Source organism: Drosophila teissieri, chromosome X (assembly GCF_016746235.2).
Source record: "Drosophila teissieri strain GT53w chromosome X, Prin_Dtei_1.1, whole genome shotgun sequence".
In the NCBI taxonomy this organism is placed as follows: domain Eukaryota; kingdom Metazoa; phylum Arthropoda; class Insecta; order Diptera; family Drosophilidae; genus Drosophila; species Drosophila teissieri.
The window spans coordinates 20,646,001-20,666,574 of record NC_053034.1 but is presented as its reverse complement, the minus strand read 5'-3'; the positions used below and the strand labels follow the sequence as shown (position 1 = coordinate 20,666,574).

General features: G+C 44.8%; 2 protein-coding genes across 3 annotated transcripts in view; both read left to right on the top strand.

Moving 5' to 3' along the window:
• Positions 1 to 20,574, top strand: part of LOC122623021 (glycine-rich cell wall structural protein 1) — a 77,221-nt gene that overhangs the window by 26,065 nt on the left and 30,582 nt on the right. The gene's annotated exons all lie outside the window — the stretch shown is intronic.
• LOC122623022 lies at positions 3,585 to 4,826 on the top strand. The gene has a single exon (XM_043801908.1). The coding sequence runs from the start codon at positions 3,728 to 3,730 to the stop codon at positions 4,595 to 4,597; it is 870 nt and encodes a 289-aa protein (XP_043657843.1). The 5' UTR covers positions 3,585 to 3,727; the 3' UTR covers positions 4,598 to 4,826.

The window sequence follows — 20,574 nt, the reverse complement described above, 5'->3', positions numbered from 1 at the left end:
AGGTAATATTTCTTGGTAAATCCAAGTCTGGGTAGACCTTAGATGCCATCACATTACTTTGTCTGCTTTTAAAGTCCGGTAGTTGTCCATACCATGAGTATGTATATTTAAATATCCTGCATAGATGGAGCTACTCATCGGTATCCTGCGGTACCCTAATATCTTCCCCCTTCTCTGTATTTCCAGCTCGCCTATTCACTTTTTGCGCTTTCGTTTGCCTTACTCCACCCAAAAGAACTCTTCCTCGTTTTGGCCAGCCGGCTTTTGGTTCAGTTCAGTCCAGTCCATTGACCCGGCATTGTGTGGATTTGGACTTGGACTTGGATTTTGGAGTTGGTTTTGTTCTTGGTCTTGGTATTGCGTTCTCCTTGCTTCTCTGGTGTTGCTTTCGCACAATTAATTTGGCGATTTACTTAATTCCTCTCCCAGTCCCTCGACCCAATTAAGGGTGTGCTTCTGCTTTGCTATTTGCTATTTTCGATTTTGATTGATGCATTTCGTACGAGGACGTGATCGCCCTGCTCCTGCTCCTGCTCTCGAGTTATCCGCACCACTCGTACGAGATTTCACTTAATCAAACCTCAAGTTGTGTTTCATCAGCATTTTCCGGCCTTCCACTGGGCTTTCTTATGGGCCATTTCATCTGCATTCCACGCTGCTTTTTTGTCGGCAAAGCAACAAATGATGCGTAAGAAATGCTTTAATAAACAGGGAACCAGTTTCCTTTTTTTTTGGATTTTTTTTCGTTTTGCGGGAGGAAGATGGTAGTTTGTTTTCCGGGCCATTTGGCTGGAAAGTCTTTAAGTTGGCCCGCATATATGGCCGATCGGAGGTGTAGTTCTGCGAGGGGCCGCACATCTATTCCGTTTGTTTAAGGGCTAATAAATATTTTAGCCAGGGTGGTGCAGGAAAATATGTTTGCAGCAGTTGGAAACAAACGAGCGAGCAAACGAGTTGAGTAAATCAAGCCGCACTTCCGCTTCCAGCTGGAACTCGGGTCCCATGCTGCAAAAAAGAGAGGCCCCTGAAAAGCACCCCCATCCCCAAAACCCCACAACCCCAAAACCCCCCAACCTCCCCACCCAAGAGCACCCATTCCGAAGAGCACCGAAAATCCCCTTCCTGCCCTTGCTTGTCTGCTGTCTACTGTCTGCTTTCTAACTGAATGAAAGCCTTGGCGCGTTGACTGATTTCGAATGGATTTTCCACGCTTTGCATGTGTGTGTGCTTCAGTGTTTCACTGTTCGAGTGTTCGCTGTGTGTTTCGCTGTGTGTTTCCCTCCGTCTTTGTGCCTTTGTGTGTGTGTGTGTGGGGCACAAAATCCCGTAGGTGCAAAATAGCGCACTCCAGGCAACGAAGCATGTGCACATTTGTGTTTTTTTCTCCTTTTCATCCTTTTCTGCCGACGCTGTGTCGGTCCTCTGCTCCTTTTTGTGTTTCACTTGTTTTGTTTCATTTTTCGCCATGAACAACAGAAGTGCGGGGTATCGCTGGCATATAGGCTATTGCACAGCACGTGATGAACTCGGCCTTTTTAATTTAAGTGATATAAAAGGCCTCTGCCAAAATAAATAATACAACTCATTTGTACTTGTATCAAAATACGAATGCCTTAAATCACGAAACTAAATATAAAAATATAAAAGTGTGGTACGAAGCACCTGCTAAGTTAACAGCTCGTAGTTTCCATATTCATGGTGGCTTTTGGCTTTACAACCATCGGTGTGCAGGTCATTCTGCAGGTCGAGTGGCCAGGGGAGTTACTCCTTTTTCGGCCTGTTCCTCGACTGAGGTTTCATTGTGCCCATTGTTGTTGCTGTTGTTTAAGAAACAAGCGGCAGAAGGCGAAACAGAAGACGGAGGGGAGAAAGCGGAGAACGCGGAGAAAGGGTTGAGGGAGGTGGCAAGGAAGAAGGGGCAAAATTGTGCGGCAAAATAAAATAAACAAACGTTTGGACGGACGCACTTCTGGGATTGGTTTGGGATGGAATGGGGTGGAGGGGAGTGGAAGGGGGCTGCCTCTTCCCGGGGTTATTTGTTTCCACCTTTTTTATTCTTCCAGCGATGTGCTTAAGCGGAAAACAACATTTTGCTGCTGGTGTTGCAGGTTGCAGATTGCAGATTGCATGTTGCATGTTCCCAGTTGCGGCGGCTGCAACTGACATCCGGCGAACTTATTGAGGTGTTAAGCTAGAATCATTTTCAAAATTGAATCTTAAGACGGGGCACCGCATAGAAGGAGTGCATGGAGATGCAGGCAGATTTGGCGGACACTCCTTGGCCAATGCGGCGTATACGTGATATTGCGTATACTCCATTTTGCTGCACGCGAAAGAAACGTGATGATAATCATGTACTGCCATCAAGACAACGAGACGAGAAAGAGGAAATAAACATACAACCGAGACGGGCGTAAGCTGATTGCTTCAGCTTGTAATTTACTCGTCCCCAGGCGAAGTCCACAAACATTCATATGCATGTACATATGTACAAGTATGTTATGTATGCAGTTATATAGCGGCGGGCCCATGACTTGATTCCTGATCATATATCAAAGCTGACCGAGAACGGAAGTCCCCACAACAGCTGTCCGTGTCTGTGTGCTGGTGTCCTGTTGATTTCCTGTCTTGCCAGCTGCTCAAGTGCGTGTGTGTGTGTGTGTGTGTGTTGTATATGGGTTCCTGTTCCTGAGGCTGAGTAATGTCCCCCAACTGAATATTGCCCAGTGCTGGGGAAAACCCGTTCTCAGCCCATCAAACATTCACGTTTCCAAATAATTATGAATACTCATATGTATGTATGACTTATGGAAAAACGTTATAGATAGTTATTTTCGTTACCTATTAAATCGTTTCTCACATTTCTCGGCTAGTGCATCAACCCTTCGGTTTGATGTCCCATTCCGGTTTTTTGTCATCCGCTTAGCACAGCAAATTAGCATTCAGCCAACATGTGCTCAGCTGTCAGTCTGGAAAAGTCCCTCCCCTGTTTTCCCGCATTTTCCGGCTAAGTGTGTCACATTAAATGATACGCAACACTTGACACCGAAATGGGCAAAAGAAGAAAGCTGAAACAGAAAGCCAAGGAAATGGAGGCAAATAGGGGCAAAGCTAAACGAGTTACTTTATTAATGAGTTGATGCGGGAAAATCAATAGGCGATTTTAAATCATAAAACTACATATGCTACTGAATAGGAAACCCCTTCGTTTGATAATTGGGGGAGTAGTAACCAAGACAATATGCATATATATATTTTTTTTAGATTCTAAATGTAACGTTATTTTGCTGTGGTATATATGCAAATCAAGGGCCGCAAAACGGAAGTTGATTTCAAGTTTCTGTAGCCCGAGGGAACGACAAAGGTTTTATGGAAAGGCAAAAAAAAGAGGGAAGAAAAAAGGAACAGAAAAGAAAAGAAAAGCGTCGGGGAAAACAAATAGCAGTTGACTCGAGACAAACAAACAAGCAGAGGCCAAGTCAAGAGGTGACAGGAAACAGGAGGCGGAACGTGCTCAAGTTCGGAGTCCGGGCGGCCCAGATGAGGTGGACAAGTAGGCACTACGAATTCCGTTTGCCCCCCATCCCCAGTCCTTGTTAACACGTCAAGTCGAGGCATTCGATTTTGAAATAACCCCCGCCCGACACCACACCAAAATTCCTAGTGAGAACTGAGAGCGACGGATCGAAGAAGAGATTGAGATTTGTTTAACCAAAGTACTGAAATTATGCCCAAGTCCACGCAGAGATCGCCAATGAAAGCGGCTTCCAAGCCGCTTAGCACAAAACAGCCACAGTGCAAAGTTCAAAGAGCTGGCAAGGCGAAGCCGAAAACACTGCACAAGTCCGCGAAGAAGTCCTTGAAGAGCCCGCTCAAGAAGCCCATGCGACGATCTCCGCTGATGCGAGCCGCCCTGCAGCCCACAGTGCTGGGCTTGGCCAAGGCAAGGCCGGCGAAGAAGTCGCGTGTGACCTTCAAGAAGTCGCATCGCCAGCCGGAGGACGCAATCCCTGGCCTGCAATCCCTAGGCATGTCCCGCAGGACCAAGCTCATAGACGCCAGACCGCAGAGGAACGCCGGCGGCACTTCGGTGCTGTTTCTGGGCAAGGATTCCAGGGTCTCCAAGGTGTCCAAGGTGTCCAGGAATATGAAGCACCCGACGGCGGCAAGCGAAAAAAGTGCGTTACCCCGGATGAAAAGACGGATGGAACCCCGGTGGATGATGAAGGCCGAGACTAGGGCCACCGACGGTGTGAACTTCTTCTGCAATCTCGGCGTCAGGATGCAGCCGCTGCTGACTCAGAAGGACCAACAGGTGGGACAACGAGGTGACGCGGGCTTCAGGGGAAGACTGGCAGGTGGAGAAGGAACTAGACTGGGTGACGGCGTTCCGCAGGGAGCAGTGCGAACGGGCCATCCTTCCGGCCTGTCATCCCTAGTCGGCAAAGTGGCCGGCATCGGTGCGTCCGCCAATGATGTGGTGGTCCCGCTGACCAGCCGACTGCCCATCATCGACTTCATCTCCACCAAAGAGTTCCAAACTATGTCTGCCGCCTCGACCCGAAAGCCGCACCCTCGGAAAAACATCCATTTATAGACGACCAGCGAGTGGCGAGTGTTTAATGATCAGTGACGAGTGGACATGTATATACTTTTCAAAAGGGGTTTGCGGCTCAGGCTGCCTTTAATTTTCTAGTCTAATTTATCCGTAAATGGAATGGATTTACATTTATTTTGCCAAATGTTAAAATTATATCAATGGACGAGTGCACATTGCTACCAAGAAGGCTTAAATTGCTAAATATAATTACTTTCATATATGCAAATTTTCGTCTAGCTTCCTCAAAAAATCATGCAGCCAAGTTATTCATCTAGTCAAATAGTAACGAGTATAAAGTCTATCGGTTGAGATATTCCTGATATTCCGTCGAAGGTTCCTTTGGAAATCCTGATATGGATAATGGATTCGGTAATCAACGACTGTGGCATTTCGGAACAAAAAACTTCTTTGCACAACTTTGAAGCGAACGCGAAACATTTTCATTTCGGTTGGTTTATTTGTACATACCAGAAATACATATTCCCAAATGAAATTGTTGGACAATATGAAATGGGAATGGGGTTTGCGAGATGGGAGACGGGAGATGGGATTCGGGGGATTGGGTCTTGGTTCCTGGGATTTCGAGCTGGCTTCCGCGAAGTCGGCGGGCAGTAAGCGAACTTTTGCGCAAATTATCTGCGTCGCGTTTATTTCGCGCAAACAAATCGCAAAACTTTTGCAGACGGCGACCCAACGATTTGGCCTGGCTGCTCCTCCCAAATCCTCCCAAATCCTCCAGCTCCTTAGCTCCTTGTTAGCCCCCTCAGCGCCTCCCAATCTCATCATCGTCCTGGTGCAGTTGTAAAAGTTTTCCCGGCACAAAAGTTTTGGGGCCAGAAATCCTTGCTCCCGGCATCGGTTTTTTCGGGGGCATCTTGCAGCAATTTACGGGAAGAAACTTGAGAAGCGAGTGGAAGATGGAAGCCAGGCAATTGATGCAGCACACCCAGGACACCCGGGCGAATGAAAGGGTGAAAGGTCAGGAGAGCAGCAGAGCAGGAGAAGTATTCCCATTGCCATTGTTGTTGTTGCAACGAGAGTTTTTCGGCTTGTTTTCATTTTCGCCGCCGGAGAATTTGCATTTTGCCCAGAAGACCAAGACGACGACTGCGGCTTTTAACCGCAAACCGAACGGAAATTGAGATTCATTTAATTCATTGTGCGCCGAGCTGAGTTTTTGGGGGGACAAAGGGTTAAGTATTGCGTTACACGGTAAAAAGCATTTTGCACTTAAATGATTTTGCACAACGGTACTTAATAGTTGCGACAGGTGACTGTACCGAAATTTACTTGAAATTCGCTGCGTTTGTGATATTCACTCGCTGATGCTACTCGCTGTATTTCCTAACAACTAGTAGCGATTCTCTAAATTATGCTATTTCATATTATCTTTCACATTTGTGAAAAGCGAATAACTTTCTTGTCTTGTACAAGACAATATGTCGTCAAAGATTTCTTGCCGTGTATGTGAAACTTCGTTGACAGGCATAATCACCAGGAACAGGAGGGGCAGGGGGTGTACAAGAGGGGAGCAGCAGGAAGTGCTCTGGAGGATCTGCAACCACAACGACCGACAACATTTAAATGACTGCAGCGACGTCAACGGCAACGCCTTTGCTAATATTTATGCCCCGGGCTTTATAATCGTGGCCAGACCGTGATTCAGGCGGGGATTGGGATGGTGTTCAGCGGGGCGAAGGATGCTGGATGTTGGATGGAGAAGGTGTCCAGTGTCCGCCCCAAAGAACATGGCTGAAAGCGCACTTTTGGCCAGTCGAAAAAATCCTTGATTGCATTCAGCTTGAAGAGCAAGGAAGCATTAAAACGAGGGGCTGGTAAAAAAGATCGGTGCCATCGCCGATGCCAATTGCAATGGAGACTCTTTGTGCGGCTAAGTGAGGCGGAATTGGCCGGGATGAGAACGCGATTAGATAGAGACCCCTTGAGACGGAGTTACGCAGTTCTTGATGGGTTGAGCAAGGGTTAAATAAACCAAGATGGTTGCCTATCTTGGGTTAAGTACAGCTCACAAGCTGTTTCATAAAACGCCTGTGCAGAATTTGAATTATAAGTGGAATAAATGAATTTTATAGGAATGTAGCGATTTCTTTGCAAAATGCTCTCATTTAAGGCTATTTAAATTATTAAAAAATATTTAAAAAAATGTATTTCTCCGCTTATCAATGTTTTATTAGCAATGCAAATCTATATCTATAGGTTTTGTTAGTTTCAGAATGAAATGACAATATTTGCAGTTGGCTAACCCACGTACAAAGGTACATACTCTCTGGACTTTTTCAATTGTTTGTTCCTCCAGTTCTTTATTCTGAGTTTTTTGTAGAGCAATTCAGATAGTTCCAGTGTCATTTCTTTCCACATTTAAATTGTGTTTGCCTAGCAAATTTGGCTTTCGCACGATTTCGCTTCGGATTTCGCATAAATTAATCATTGCCTTGCTCCAAATTTGTGCGGTCAAAGTGGGAAAGTCCAGGGGCGAAGTGGTTTCCACGGGGGCAGGAAGAGTGCATGGTGTCATCTTGGATTTGGATTTTACTGGTTTTATGGCCCATAAAATAGGTGGTGCAGGGGTTTTGCAGGGGTGGCTACAAAGGGGGGTTGGCAGACGTGCTTAGAGTTAAACGCACAAATGCAAGTTGCTTATTTCAATGGGCCAACCGCAATTGATAAACCAATTATGCAGGATGCAAGTGACACTCGACGGCATTCAGGCCATGTGTGTCTGTCTCTCTCTATCTCACTTTCTCTCTCTGATATATCCGACTCTTTCTTACCAAATCTCACCGTCTCTTTCTCAGTCCCAGTTCCCAATTCGACCTGCTTATTGAACGCAATTACCTGACACAGTTCCGTAGTTTACGCAAAACGATGTCAATGCACGGGTCAAAGTTCAGTTGAACAAAACAGAAACAGAGACAGCGACAGGGACAGGGATAGCGAGCGAGTGGGATAGCTATATATGTACATACATATGTACATGGTGGGGGTGTGCTTAACTTTCCTTTTCAGGACTTTGTTAATTAGGCAAGCCCGTGTACCCGATCCCGAAAGCTGATTTCCCCCAGTGGAGGCCATCCAACCAATTGACCCAGTAATCCGAGCCAGATAAACTTTCCCAAAAATAAAACAACAATGCGCGGCGAACTCGCAACAAAAGTGCAATATTAAAAAACAAAACCCTCTTTGCCGACAAGTGCAGAAATCGAAAAGCAATGCCAACAAGTTGCAAACTGAAACCGAAATCGTCTCTTAGACGAAAACAACGTAAAACCGCCCCCAAACCACAAAAAGTAGCAAACAAGGCGATACCTAGTACAAATCCCCAAAAATTAAGTGATCAACTTGTAATCTTACAAAGTTTTGGAAGAACTTACCAATAGATTGGAATTTAAAGGTTGAATGGCCACAATTTTATTTGATTCTTCAAATTTTAATGGAAAAAAAAACCTAAATCTACTGTGTTGATACCAGAACAGTTTATGTGTTGTTCTCATCGATTGGATTACTCAGAATTAAGCCATTCATAAATGATGAAGAAATGAGTAGGGCCGACTTCCAAGGACTGCGATTACAGGGTAAGCAAGTACGGAAAGAGGACACCAGTCCGGGGTGACCTCGACCCGGCTATAACTTGTACTTGGTGGCCCATTGTTTTTGCCGATTTTCCGCCTTTTTTTAACGTGACTTTTCGATGGGCTATGGGCTATGGACTTTGGGCAATGGAGAGATCCGCGCTTACTGACTTGACCATTGGGCAGCCAGTTATCGCAATCGCAATGGCAATCGCAATCGCAATTGCTATCCATTTCATTTACCGCAGGACAAATTTTTATTGCTGACCCAAGCAGCAAGGACGACGGCATTGTTTCAATATATAAAATTGCCGGAAAAGTTGCTGCAATTGTCCTCATTTTCTTCCAGTTAAGGACGATTTTATGTGTGTATTTGTGTGTGGGGGGCAATAAATGTTGTGCAACATTTTACATAAATAACAAGGACATGGACATTCCACCGCCCACGCCCCCGCCCCGCCCCCGTCTCATGTCCGTTTTGACAGTCGTCAAGTGCATTGTGCACTTTGCCAAAAACAATTTTGCATTTGCAGGACTCAGTGTTGTGCACTCGGTGTTCGTATTCAGTAGCGTCAGTCAAGGACACTCGGCTGAATGTTTTCTGAATGAACGAGCGAGTGTTCCGTGTTCATACATATTCATACATATTCATACATACTCGTACTCATTCAGCCCGTACACGTGACACGTGTGTGTTCGAGTGGGCGTGTAACCACAAGTCAAAAGCCTCTTTAATTATGTTGACAATATGCAAATACCGGGCTTTGGACGGACAGCAAAAATAATTGCATTTCGGCTTGCGGTTCCCACTTCATTTTTATATTCTGCGATTAGGAATTTAGCAGTTTGTTTTGGATTAATGGCTGAAAAGTGAGCTCTTGTGCGATAACAGACTCTTTTGCAATTTCGTCGTTGAAGTCCTGACAATTCTGATCCTTGGCCTGTGGTTACGGACAATTTTAAGCGATTTAAGTGCTTTGCTGTGGTTTTCTACGACACTTTGCCAACGCTTTTCAATTTCAATTCAGTTTCAAGAGTTGCATTTACATAACTACATGTATGTACATATGTATATGATGCGATTGAGTTTCGCAGCTGCAAATCACAAGTTCAGGCTAACGGACAAATAATTGTCCGTAAATAAGTAAATATCTTTGTACCCAGTATTCTTGAAATGTGTATTCATGAAAATAACATAAAAATCCTCGTAAAGCATTGTAACACACCACTTGAATAACGATTGTTAAATATTCAACACACTTTTGGTGTTTTTAAAAAAGGTCATTGGTGGAACAACTTTCGCATCATTGACTCAATTTGCGCTTTTGTTTAATTACCCAGAATAATTCGATTGGCAGCAGATTTCTATTTACTTGGGATTTTTTGTTATCCCATTGAGCTTAACTTGTAACTTATTCCCGGTGGTTGCAGTGTAAATACGTTGTGCTTTTTATCTGAATATTTAAGTTTATGTTCTTAGTCAAGTTATTTTTGGTGCTGTTGTACAACCTATATCTATATATATAAATGTTATTTTTATAAAAATTGCAGTCCTATGGTTTTTATATTCTGTTTAAACAAAAGTCAACAAAATGTCGAGTTGATTAAAGATCGAGCTCGTTGTTCTTAAGCCTAGGAATTTACCCAGATTTGACCTTTAAGCTGTGGTTTTTTGGTGGCCAATTTCGCCACGGGTAATTGGATTTTAGCGGCGGAAAATTGAAATCTGTTCCCGATTGATGGGTTGCAATTTGCACAGCCTGATATTGACGGGCTGCTTAACCCATTGTCGCCCAATCCACTTATTCCACCTCCACCCCCAGCGAAGCCCACGGAATTAGCGGCCACATAATGCGATTCATAATGATGGCGAGGCGTGTTAGTTAGGGAGTCCCATTTCCAATTGTTTCACAGACAATGAATGTCGTGTGGTGATTAGCATTTTGAACTGCCAACTTCTGCGGCGGACCTTCTGTGGGGGTGGTAAATGCAAAGGGGGGAGGGGGAGGGGGTGGGAAAACCCAGCGAGTGTCGCTGACAATTTCCCAGGCCTTAGTTTGTCGTAATTTGAAAGCCAAGCCAAGCCGAGCGAAGCCATCCTCTGTGGCCCTCGGCTTTATTGTTGTCACATCAAATGCGGCGACTTGGCAATTTATGCTGACAGAATGTCTGCTCCGCAATTCGTGCCGCCCATCTCATCATCTGAACATCTCATCCTCATTGTAATTGGGTAACATAATATTTAACTAATTTATTTGATATAGCGCACATACTTGTGATAAATGCTGCAGTGTCATGTCGAGCATTTAAATGTAAATTCCGAATTTTGCATTGCTCTGCTGCAATTGCAATTTATGTCAGTGAGGCATCTCAGACATGACAGCCCCAATCCCAAACCCAAACCCAAACCCAAACCCAAACCCAATCCCAAGCCGAAACCCAGTTCCGAATCCAGAATTCCCACCCTGCCAAAGCATTTTCAAGTTATAGTCGGAGGCGTGGCCTAATCAAATTATCGCAAAATTCAATGAATTCGAAATGAGCAACGTCGGACAAGAATGGCAGCCTCTTTGAGAGCCATTCAAGTTGTCTGGTCCAAGGAAGGCCGATTGCCGATTGCCGATTGCCAGAGAACAATTATTTGATTTAATTTAAACTCGGAGATTGTTCTAATGAATTGCTACGCTCTACTATTCTATTAGGCGGGCATCGAAATGTTTGGCCGGGCGTAATTCAATTAAAATGGTTGTGGCTGCGGTGCAAAGTATCATAATTAGCTGATTATCTCTATTGATACCAAGGCATTGTCGTAATGCCAAGCAGATGGAGATAAAACTTGGAAAATTATGTATGCATTAATATATATTTCGCAGTCATTCTTTGCTAAGACAGCAAAGCTCATTAACAAGGATTGTGCATAAATAATTCGAGCACTAGTTCGTTTTTAAAGTGTATGCACTGGGAATATAAATTGAGCTTTAATATATATTCCTTCCTACAAAAAGGCACAAATATTATGTGATGTTTCTGGCACATTGCTGGACATTCTTTCTGGTTGATGGCCAAAGTTTTCTAATTCTAATTAAGCACCATTTGCAGACCATATCACTTCGGTTTCCCAATATCGCTGGGACTTTTCCCGATTTCCGCAAACTCCTCCACCTCCGAAACTAATTGAAGCCCCACTGAAATTGGCGAAAGCCACTCTGCACTGCCGCCCAACGGCAAGGACCATTAGGGGACCACTTGAGTGTAGCAATGTGTCAATTAACAATTTGCGCGCACTGTGTTTATGATGCTGGTTCGGTTGGCGGGGATGCCGGGATGCTGGGATGCCGGGATGCTAAATTATGCTGCCCAGCTCTGCGCCGTCAACTCTCCTGACCCTGACAAATTTATGCGCATCATTAGGGCCAAATAACTATATTGTGTGCATATACCAAACCCATACTTAGTCGCACATATATACAAGTTACATGTATGTATATATAGTACAGCGCTACAGTCGCAGCTGCAGACAAGCGCCAGCCAAGTCCACTCAATTTGTTTGTTTTCACGAGCATTTAAGTGGCTCAAGTGGCCGAGCTAAATTCCCAATTGCCGTACATGTTGTAACTAAGTGTTAATAGCATGGGTGGGGTGGGGGGAGTCCCCCTCTCTTCGGAAAACGCAGCCCCTTTCCACCCACTCGGTGTTTGATGAGCACAAGTGGGAAATTGCTGGAAAATAAGTAAGTGCCGACTGTTCAGGAATAAGATCTGATTGCGAAACAAATTGTGGGAGTATTAGGATTTGCTCACTTGTACCCGCACTCCACCGCACGAGTGTCTATGGTGCTTGTTTTATTTATTATCTATAGATATATGTATCCAAATATATAGATATCATTTGATGAGGCTAGCACCTAGGTAAGATACAAGATTTAAGAGCTGGAGAATTCGCTATACTGGCTAGATCTGTTATATCTGTACATTTTGAATGAAAGGGTGCATAGTTTCAATCAAATGCCTTCAATCACACACATTAAAAGCCACGATGCTGGCAGTTACTTGTGTGGTTCCCAGCGAAGCGACAGAAGTTTCCATTTAACAGCACTCGGTTTCGACGCTTTGAGTAATCACCCGGTCAATTTCCGATCCATTGGGCTGGCCAATTAGGCAAATCAAATTGACCAAGAGCTCGGAGCTCGGAATGCGCCGCACAAACACATGGGAAAGCTAATCAAAAGGCGCCGACAAAGGAGACGAATGAATGAAAAGCGGGAAAAGCGGGAAAAGTGGAAAAGTCGAGGTATGCGGGGCGTGGGATAAACTGGCTGGATGAGGTGACGAAATCGCATTACAACAATTAAAGCACACACGCTCCATCGACGCGTCGTTTTTTGCATCCTTTTTGTTTGCCAGTTTGGCAGTTTGGCAGTAAATTGTCTAACAAAGACTTAAAGGCTTAAAGCACAAATAATCCAGCGGGCCAATGGGGGGCGGGGCTTAGGGCCATTCAATCAACGAAAATGAAAACGAAATGAGGGGTGGGGTGGGGTGGGGCATTGGGGGTGCGGTCTGTGTGCGCACTTATTCATTCATTTGTGTACTAATAGGCGCACAATCAGACAAAATGACAGACAATCAGTCAAACAAACAGACAAATATATGTACACCCACACACACGGACAAGCACACACACACACACAGACATACACACATACGCACAGACAAGCACACCAACGCCCGAGACAAACAAACATGCAGACAAACAAAGGCGGTTGGCGATGGCAGCCAACAAACGACATTATCCAAAGTCAACAGCACAAACAAATCACACGCACTCACACACAGCGGCGTTTCGAAAACTAGTGGTAGTGGCCATGTGCTATTTTTAATCAATTTACAAAACAAATATTTAACAAAAAGATTGCGTGTATTTTAAGCAGCCTGCCGCGCGAAAGGACACGCTTGAAAAAGGTTTTTTGTAATTAAATCGAATTAAATTAGGTATTACGAGCAAACAAATTTGGTGTCCGTAGCTAGTTCAAGTAGTTAACATAATTAAGCTTTGTGTTTGCGTACTAGGAAAACATTGAACGGATGTATGTTATGTGTTAAATGTACCAAAAAAAAACAGAATCTTTGCAGGCTATACTGACTATTCTGTGAACCAGTTATCAAAGTGTTAAGACACGAAATGTGTTTGTTAACCTGCAGTTCGCTGTGGGTAGTGCTATTTTCTTGACCGGCGCTGTATACAAGCATACACTTAACATCCGTACGGGCGCCCACACACTCGCGCGCTCATAGACCTCAACACACACACACACACACACACACATACACACTTACACAGGCACGCATTAGGTGCGCTCTTTATGTTTTATCTCAAAATGCGATGCTTGGCTGCTGATGAGTGCCAGCCAGCCACAGCCAACCCCCAACCCCCAACCCCCGTCCGACCTCCGCCCACCGCCCACCGCCCCCTTTTGCTCTCGAGAGATGGAAGCTTGTCATTTACCCCTACCCAGGAGCAAGCCCTCGAAAAACCCCTCGCTGCGCCCATGGTTTTTCGCAGCTAGAGTGAATTTTGTGTTCCGCTTGTTCACTTAATGATTCTGTTTGCTATTTATGCAGTCATGCTGTTGGCAGTGTTGGAAAGTGTTTTAAGCGGCAAAAAAAGCAGCATTTCTGCCTAGTTAATGACCCTAAAAAAAGAGAGATCCTTGACAAGTACGGCGTTTATGTTTTTAGTTTTTTTTTAGTCTTTGGAAATTTGGAAATATTTAGCAACATTAATTCAAAGGTTATGCTTATTATTTAAATTATTTTTTATACTTTTCAAACTAGCACACGCGTATTTTTCGTCATGGCAGGAAAAGTGTATCCCCAAGATTTTGCCCGCGAGCATTTTTCCAACAGCCCGAAGGGCATCCACCCAGTTTGGTGGGGAAACGCCGGTCGACTGTCGACTTTCTTGTTGACTTGTTAACTTTGACTCACTGCGGATGTTCCTTGTTCTGGCCTTGGGTATTGTTGTTGCCGGCGACTGCATAAACCGCTTAGCGGGCGTAATTTAAATCGCCTTTGTTGCTCAGAGAGCCGTGCGGAAAGCCTTTCAGAATGATTATCATAATGGGCCAATGGCAAATGGTGTTAGCAACTGGCTTTTCCTTTGATTACTGCCGCGCATGCCGCTCATGTAGCGAATGTATGCGGGTGCCTCAGACTCTAAGATGTCCTAATAGCTGGCTTTTACTTTTAGAGTTCGAGCGATGTAGATGTAGCAGTAGATGTATGTCTTGTTTGCTTCGTTGATGGCTTTTAGTGGGTCCGGAAATCGAATTTCCGAATCGCTAAGAGGGCTTCCCACTGTTGCTTTTAATAATTTGTTCGCCCTAATGCAGTGAGTGATGCAAAAATGTTTTCGCAAAAATATCAAGCCATTTGCGACTATTTCGTCTGATAACCTCAGCTAATTATAGGTTTTCTTTTTTGGTTGTGGCTGTGAAAAATATCAAACAAAAGTCAATGTTTTGGTTGGGCTAAGTTCCTCGTCGTGATCCAAAAATTGCCTGTCTCTGGTTACGTGTAACAAGTAAACTTGTCTGGCTAAGCAGGGGCTTAGCCCGGGGGGGGCTTTAACCCCGCGGCAAACTAAAGCGAAGAAGTCCAAGAGAGCAAGGCATTCCATGCTGTTTTCCTCTCTTTTTTCTTGTCTTATTGTGTGTTATCCCAAGTTATTGATCAAGCTCGCCCAAAAAATGCAGTCTTAGTTGGTAGCCCCGGCCGCACGACGCCCCTGTGTCTGGGACATGACAGCTTGGTAGCTGTGAATCCCCTTGCAGTATATTTTTTTTAGTGTGTGTTGCCCCAAAGTCTTCAACTTCAACTTGTGTTTCTCGCTTTTTCCACGACTGTCGAACATTTTTCGTGTGCAGTGGAGAAATTCTTGTGTCTGGCGGCGGGGGCGGCTGGCAGCGCCAAGGAGGCGTGGCGGGCATTGGCAATGTCTGCACGCGATGTTTAACGTCTGCTTTTTCGGATCCTGGATCCTGGATCCTTTTGCCCCAAAACCCCATCACCATCACCATCACCATCGCCGCCAAGTCCCACCAAGTCCCAGACGATAGGCAAATGCAAACAAGAAACTTTTTCGGCCGGAACGGAGGAGAAACCGCCAGACCATGCCCCCTTTCTGGGCCAAGCCCCCGCCGAGCCCGCCGCCCCTGGAAATCTGTGTGTCTGTGTGAGTCCGCCGCTTCCGCCTTGCCAAGCACCGCCAATCATTGGCGTAAATTGAGCTCATTGTGGTCTAACACCATTACACCGGCCATGTACGACGGCGCCCATGTGTGGGCAGGGGGTTAGGTGGTAGGCGGGCTGAGGGGGGTGAGGGGCTTTAGGGGTTAGAGGGGGGCTAAGGGTCGGCGGCGGCGGCAGACACAGATAGATGGAGTTGCCAAATTCAACTGTGACGGCACAGCGAGAAAAGCCTTGGAGATATTTTCGCCCAAAACTAAACTATTCTCTCTTATTTTAGATGGTTATTTCGACCAATTTTAAAAAGTAATATAGCTCCGAAATAAGGAAATGATGTTCCGAAAGTAATAGAAGTATTCTCCCAGTGTCCGGTTTAGGCCAAGTCTGGCGGCGCCTGTGTGAAGTCGTTAAATGCGGCAAAGTAAAATAAATTGAGCCAAGTCATGTTTCGAGCATGAAATGCATTTTTATTGCACCCAGCAATGGGTTTCTTCAACGGATTGCGGATGGCGGATGGTGGATGGGGTCGTGGGACGTGGGATGGGCACAACAAGGGTAACCACCGAAATATATGAACTATTGAAATGCACAAGATATTGACTGCCGACTAACGACCCTCGACCGTCGACTGCCGACTGGCGGCCTCCGGAGTTGCTGGCCATAAAGTTCATAAATTTACGAGGACCCCAGCAGCAAGTTGCAAGTTGCGAGTTGCGAGTTGCAAGTTGCCTGCTAAAAGAGTCCTTTGAGCAGCAGACAAACTTTCATCGAATGGAAATTATTATTTCATTTATCAGTTTTCCGCAAAGGTTTACTTTGGCGGCCAGCAAGTGCTCGATAGCTGGAATGTGGGGGGTTTCATTAGGAGTTACATAAAAATGTTGTTACTGAAGTGCCGTGATTGTGATGGCAACTCTCTCATTTTATTCGCAAGGCGCTTTAAGCGAGCGCCAACTTGGAAAATTTAAGTTAAAATTCTGGTCTCTAAGGATATACCCCGCAGTGGATCCTTGAATAGTTACGAGTATAGTAAGTAACTCCACTTAGGCACTCAGGTGATTTATTAACTGAAGTTTAGTCCTTAATAAGCCGCGCTGTATTGCTGCTTCATTCTTATCTGCTGGCTTTGTGCCTCGAGCATTTTTGTAATTACACCTCGACTGGCCTGCGCATTTAACTAAGTAATTTCCATTCATTCGCCGCACTATTTATTAATTCAACTCTTTATCTCTTTTTATCTCGTTGCAGGTGAGTTTCGCCAGCCAAGGAGCAATGGTTAGCCCATGATTTTCCGGAAGGGGTCGGCTGGCTAAAGCTGGCCACTAATTGCCCCCGTTGGCAGATCCCTCAGATCCCTCAGATGCCTCAGATGCCTCAATTCCAGACCGCATTTCCCATTTTTCCTCCATTTCGGCCCCATTTTTTCCACCCGCTGTGTGTAATGTAGCCAAGTCCATGTACTCCGGGTTTTCTGGTTCTGGTTTTGGTTCTGGGCTTTTTCGGCTTGTGCCCTCCTGCAGTTTCATAAATTTTAATGTAATATTTCCATGTTGTACAATTTGGTTGGCGGGCGAGACGGTGGGAGACGAAAAACGCTTACAACGCCGAAAATTATGCTATAAAAATGCACTGCCACTAATTAGGCCAACAAACATGGCAAAAGCGCCAGCAGATGCGTACTTAGAAATGTTTTCTTGGCCGCCTTTTGATATTACTTTTTAGTGGCTATATCCTATTTTTTTCCGTTTTTTTCGTTTCGTTATTTTTCTTGCATTTTTTTCGTGGATCCTCAATGGCGCTTCGCTTCGCGCGCCCCATTTCTGTTGTAAGTGTAATCATCGCACGATGAAAGCCGCTTACAATAATTGCCCCATCTTGTCCGGACATCGTGTCCCAGGTCCGAGTCCCTATCCGTATCCCAGTCCGTGTTCGTGTCCGTGTCCGTGTCCTCGTCGGTGTCCTGTGTCCTGACTCCTGAGTCCGGAGAGGCGGCTCCCGGATGCGGGGCTTCTTTTTTCGCCCTCGCCTGCATTGAAGTTGCTACGTTTTGTGTCGATTTCCGCTCTTTTTTGGCCTCCTCGCCTCGCCTTTCGCATTTTATTTTCCAAAAGTAATCGCAATTGCAAGGGGGGAATCGGGCGGGGGTGGCTCTTCAGCTTTTTATGGACTAAATGTAAATTGAATCAAGTTATTAGAGAGTTTCCAAGTGAATTAGCCAAGCCAAAGGAAAGGCGAGAAAAAACCGGAAGCTGTTAGCAGATGGACTGCAAACGAGAGCGAAATTGCGGTATTTATTAAGCCAAAATATGATTGCTTGATTAATTTTTATGCATTTCCCAAAGCAATGAATCTGAATCAGGACTAGCATTTTCGAGTATCAAGTAATATGGTTATGCTTTATTTTTTCAAGGAAAAAAGCCATTCAAGGGAACTTTATTGACTCAACTTCAATAATATTTATTCGAATCGAGCAAGACTTTCCCATTAATTTTCCTTTTCTTTATTTTCTCGTAACTTAAAGCCACCATTTCGCAGACTTATGGTTTATTTTCAACTTTATTTTGAACGTAAATAATAGAAGACGATTTCTTTTTGTTTGTGCGTCGGCATTTTCTTTGCTTTCGTTTCATTTCCTTTTTCTTCCTTTTTCTTGTTTCGGCCGACTGAAATATTAATAAATAATTTTATTCTATGTAAATATTTAAGCGCCCTGGTCAGTCATAAATGTAATTTATTGCCGCCCGTGCCACACCCCTTTTTAAGAGTATTTATACCGCTCGCCTTTGTTGTCCTGTCAATGTTGTTGTGCTCGCATTGTTGCCGCCTAGACGAGGGTCCGAAAATGCCGGAAAACTGAAACTTTTTGCAGCCACCACCGAAGCCGCTGTGTTGTGTGGTCATTTATGTCATTTCATATTTATTCGGCGGCCTTCTGCATAATTGGCAATCCTCTCGCTTCGCAAAAACGAAAAAAACGAACAAAAAAAAATAACGCAACCCGAAAGCTTTCAAAAACCACCAAAATAAAAATCGAGCAAGAACCCGGAGCTAACCGATGTCCTGTGGGACCGCGGAGAGGGAAGAGGGACGGGAGCAGATGGCAGTAAAATTACAAAAACATCCCAGTTTAAGCAGGCCTTTAAAGGCCTTTAAGGGCTGTCCTGCGTCTGTCCTGCTGTCTGCTTAAAAATAAATCTATGTAAATGCATTTAACGTGGTCGGGATGGGCGGATTAATTGAGTTGCCACTCGGTGGCAGTTGGTTGCTGAATATTGCAGTGCTCCTCTGATCCTCCACTTCGTCCTGCTGCTCCTGCTTCTGCTGCTCCTGCTTCTTCTGCTGCTCCTGCTCCTTTTGCTCCTGCTCCTGCCAGAAATTCACATCACGCATACGCCATGTGGCACATACATACACTCACTGCCTCTGCCCTCAGCTCAACTTCGCTCTGTTGGCTCGGCTTGGCTATTGACTTGGGCCGAAAAGTAGCCGAGAAACTTAAAACTGGCAAAGAGTTGAGTAAAGTTGATCCAGTGCTGGCGAATCCCCGGGCATTTTGTGGCTTTTGCGGCCCTCCTTGGCCTAAGTATTTCAGCACTTCTGCATATTTTATTGTATTTTAATTAACTAAATCTCCACCGCCGGTTCCAGACCCGAAACTCTGTCAACTTGCGGTTGGGAAAAAGTGCGGAATTTCCAGGCTAGGCGAAACGCTTTTCCAAGACTTTGCTTGTTTCGCTGAAACTGACCCAACAATGTCCTACAAATACTTCGAAATTTACAAATTAAATATGCCTCTTGTTCCATCAGAGCAGTTTCCCAAGAGGGAACAATTTTTATCATGGAAATATCTGCCCTATAAAGACATATTTACACGTTTTCTTATTCCATCAAAGTGTAAGGCTGTTTTTATAAATTCAGCTGCGATGATAGTTTAGTTAAATGATAGTTCAAAGGTAAATTTGTCCAGAAATGCATTTTTCGCAAGCCAATTTAAAGTCTGTGAAATATTATCATTTTCAGAATGAAACCGTCCAGTGATTTGACTCTTTCTGTGCGGGGAATTATCCCTAAACTTGTTGACATTATCAACAAGACAAAGCAGCCAGCTCACCGCTTGGCCCAAAAGTGTTTGTCATCCGCCTTTGTCTTCGGCGAGTGGTGACCGGTGACCGGTGGCCGGGTGATAAATCTGCATTAAAACTTCATTCTCCGGACGGCAAACCATGTTTGTGTGTCCGAAAAATTAAATGTCACGTGCTGAGGTCGGATATGGAAAGCCGGCCAAAAGGAAAGCAACTTTTTAAGCCACTCTACTCCCTCCGTCAGTGAGATTGACTTTGGCGTTGGCTCCAGCTAATTTATCAACAAATTGTTAAGTGCAGGCAACTGCACTGCAACTGGAGGCGGACCGCCGACAGTGAAATCTCACTTTGACAAATTAAATATTAGCCGGAAAGCGGAAAAATGGGGAGCAAGTTAAAGGACTTAGCTATCTATCCGTATCAAATGTCTTGGCTTTCTAGCCGGATAAATGCAGTTAAATGGCTTTTGGCATTTTGCTATTTTGGCATCGCCTTTTCGGCCTACCCCCGGTCTAAGGAGTCCTGGAAAATGGCCCTAAGCCCTCGGGAAACCCCTTTCTACCTCCCACCACCCACCTCCAACTTTCTACTTGCCAGTGCCCAATCCTCGGCTACCCACTGTCAACATTTTCCGTTCTGTTCCGTTCTGTTCTGTTTTCCGATGGGTTTGAAGGGTCGCAGCTGCACGCAAATATTTGCCGCATTTTTTATGCGACCACAAAACAGTGGGAGCGAGTGAAATGGCAACACACAGTGTGAGCGGGACGGAGTGCGGCTTTTTATGCGATTTGCGTTTCGTCATAAATTTAACAGCAAGTAAATATTTGATTTGATTTCCTCTTCAACCCGACCGATGGAGCCAGAAACGGCATCAGTTGATTAAATGGCAATTTTCAGCTTTTCAATTTCGGTGATTTTCCTTTATGTATTTAATTGAACACTTTAAGGGGCGGAAAAGAACTGCGGAATTTTGCATGTTTATGAAAGAGCGATTTTGTTTGTCGAAGGAGAAGGAAAGAAAGAACTTGAAGCGCAAGTTTCATTTTTATTGTATG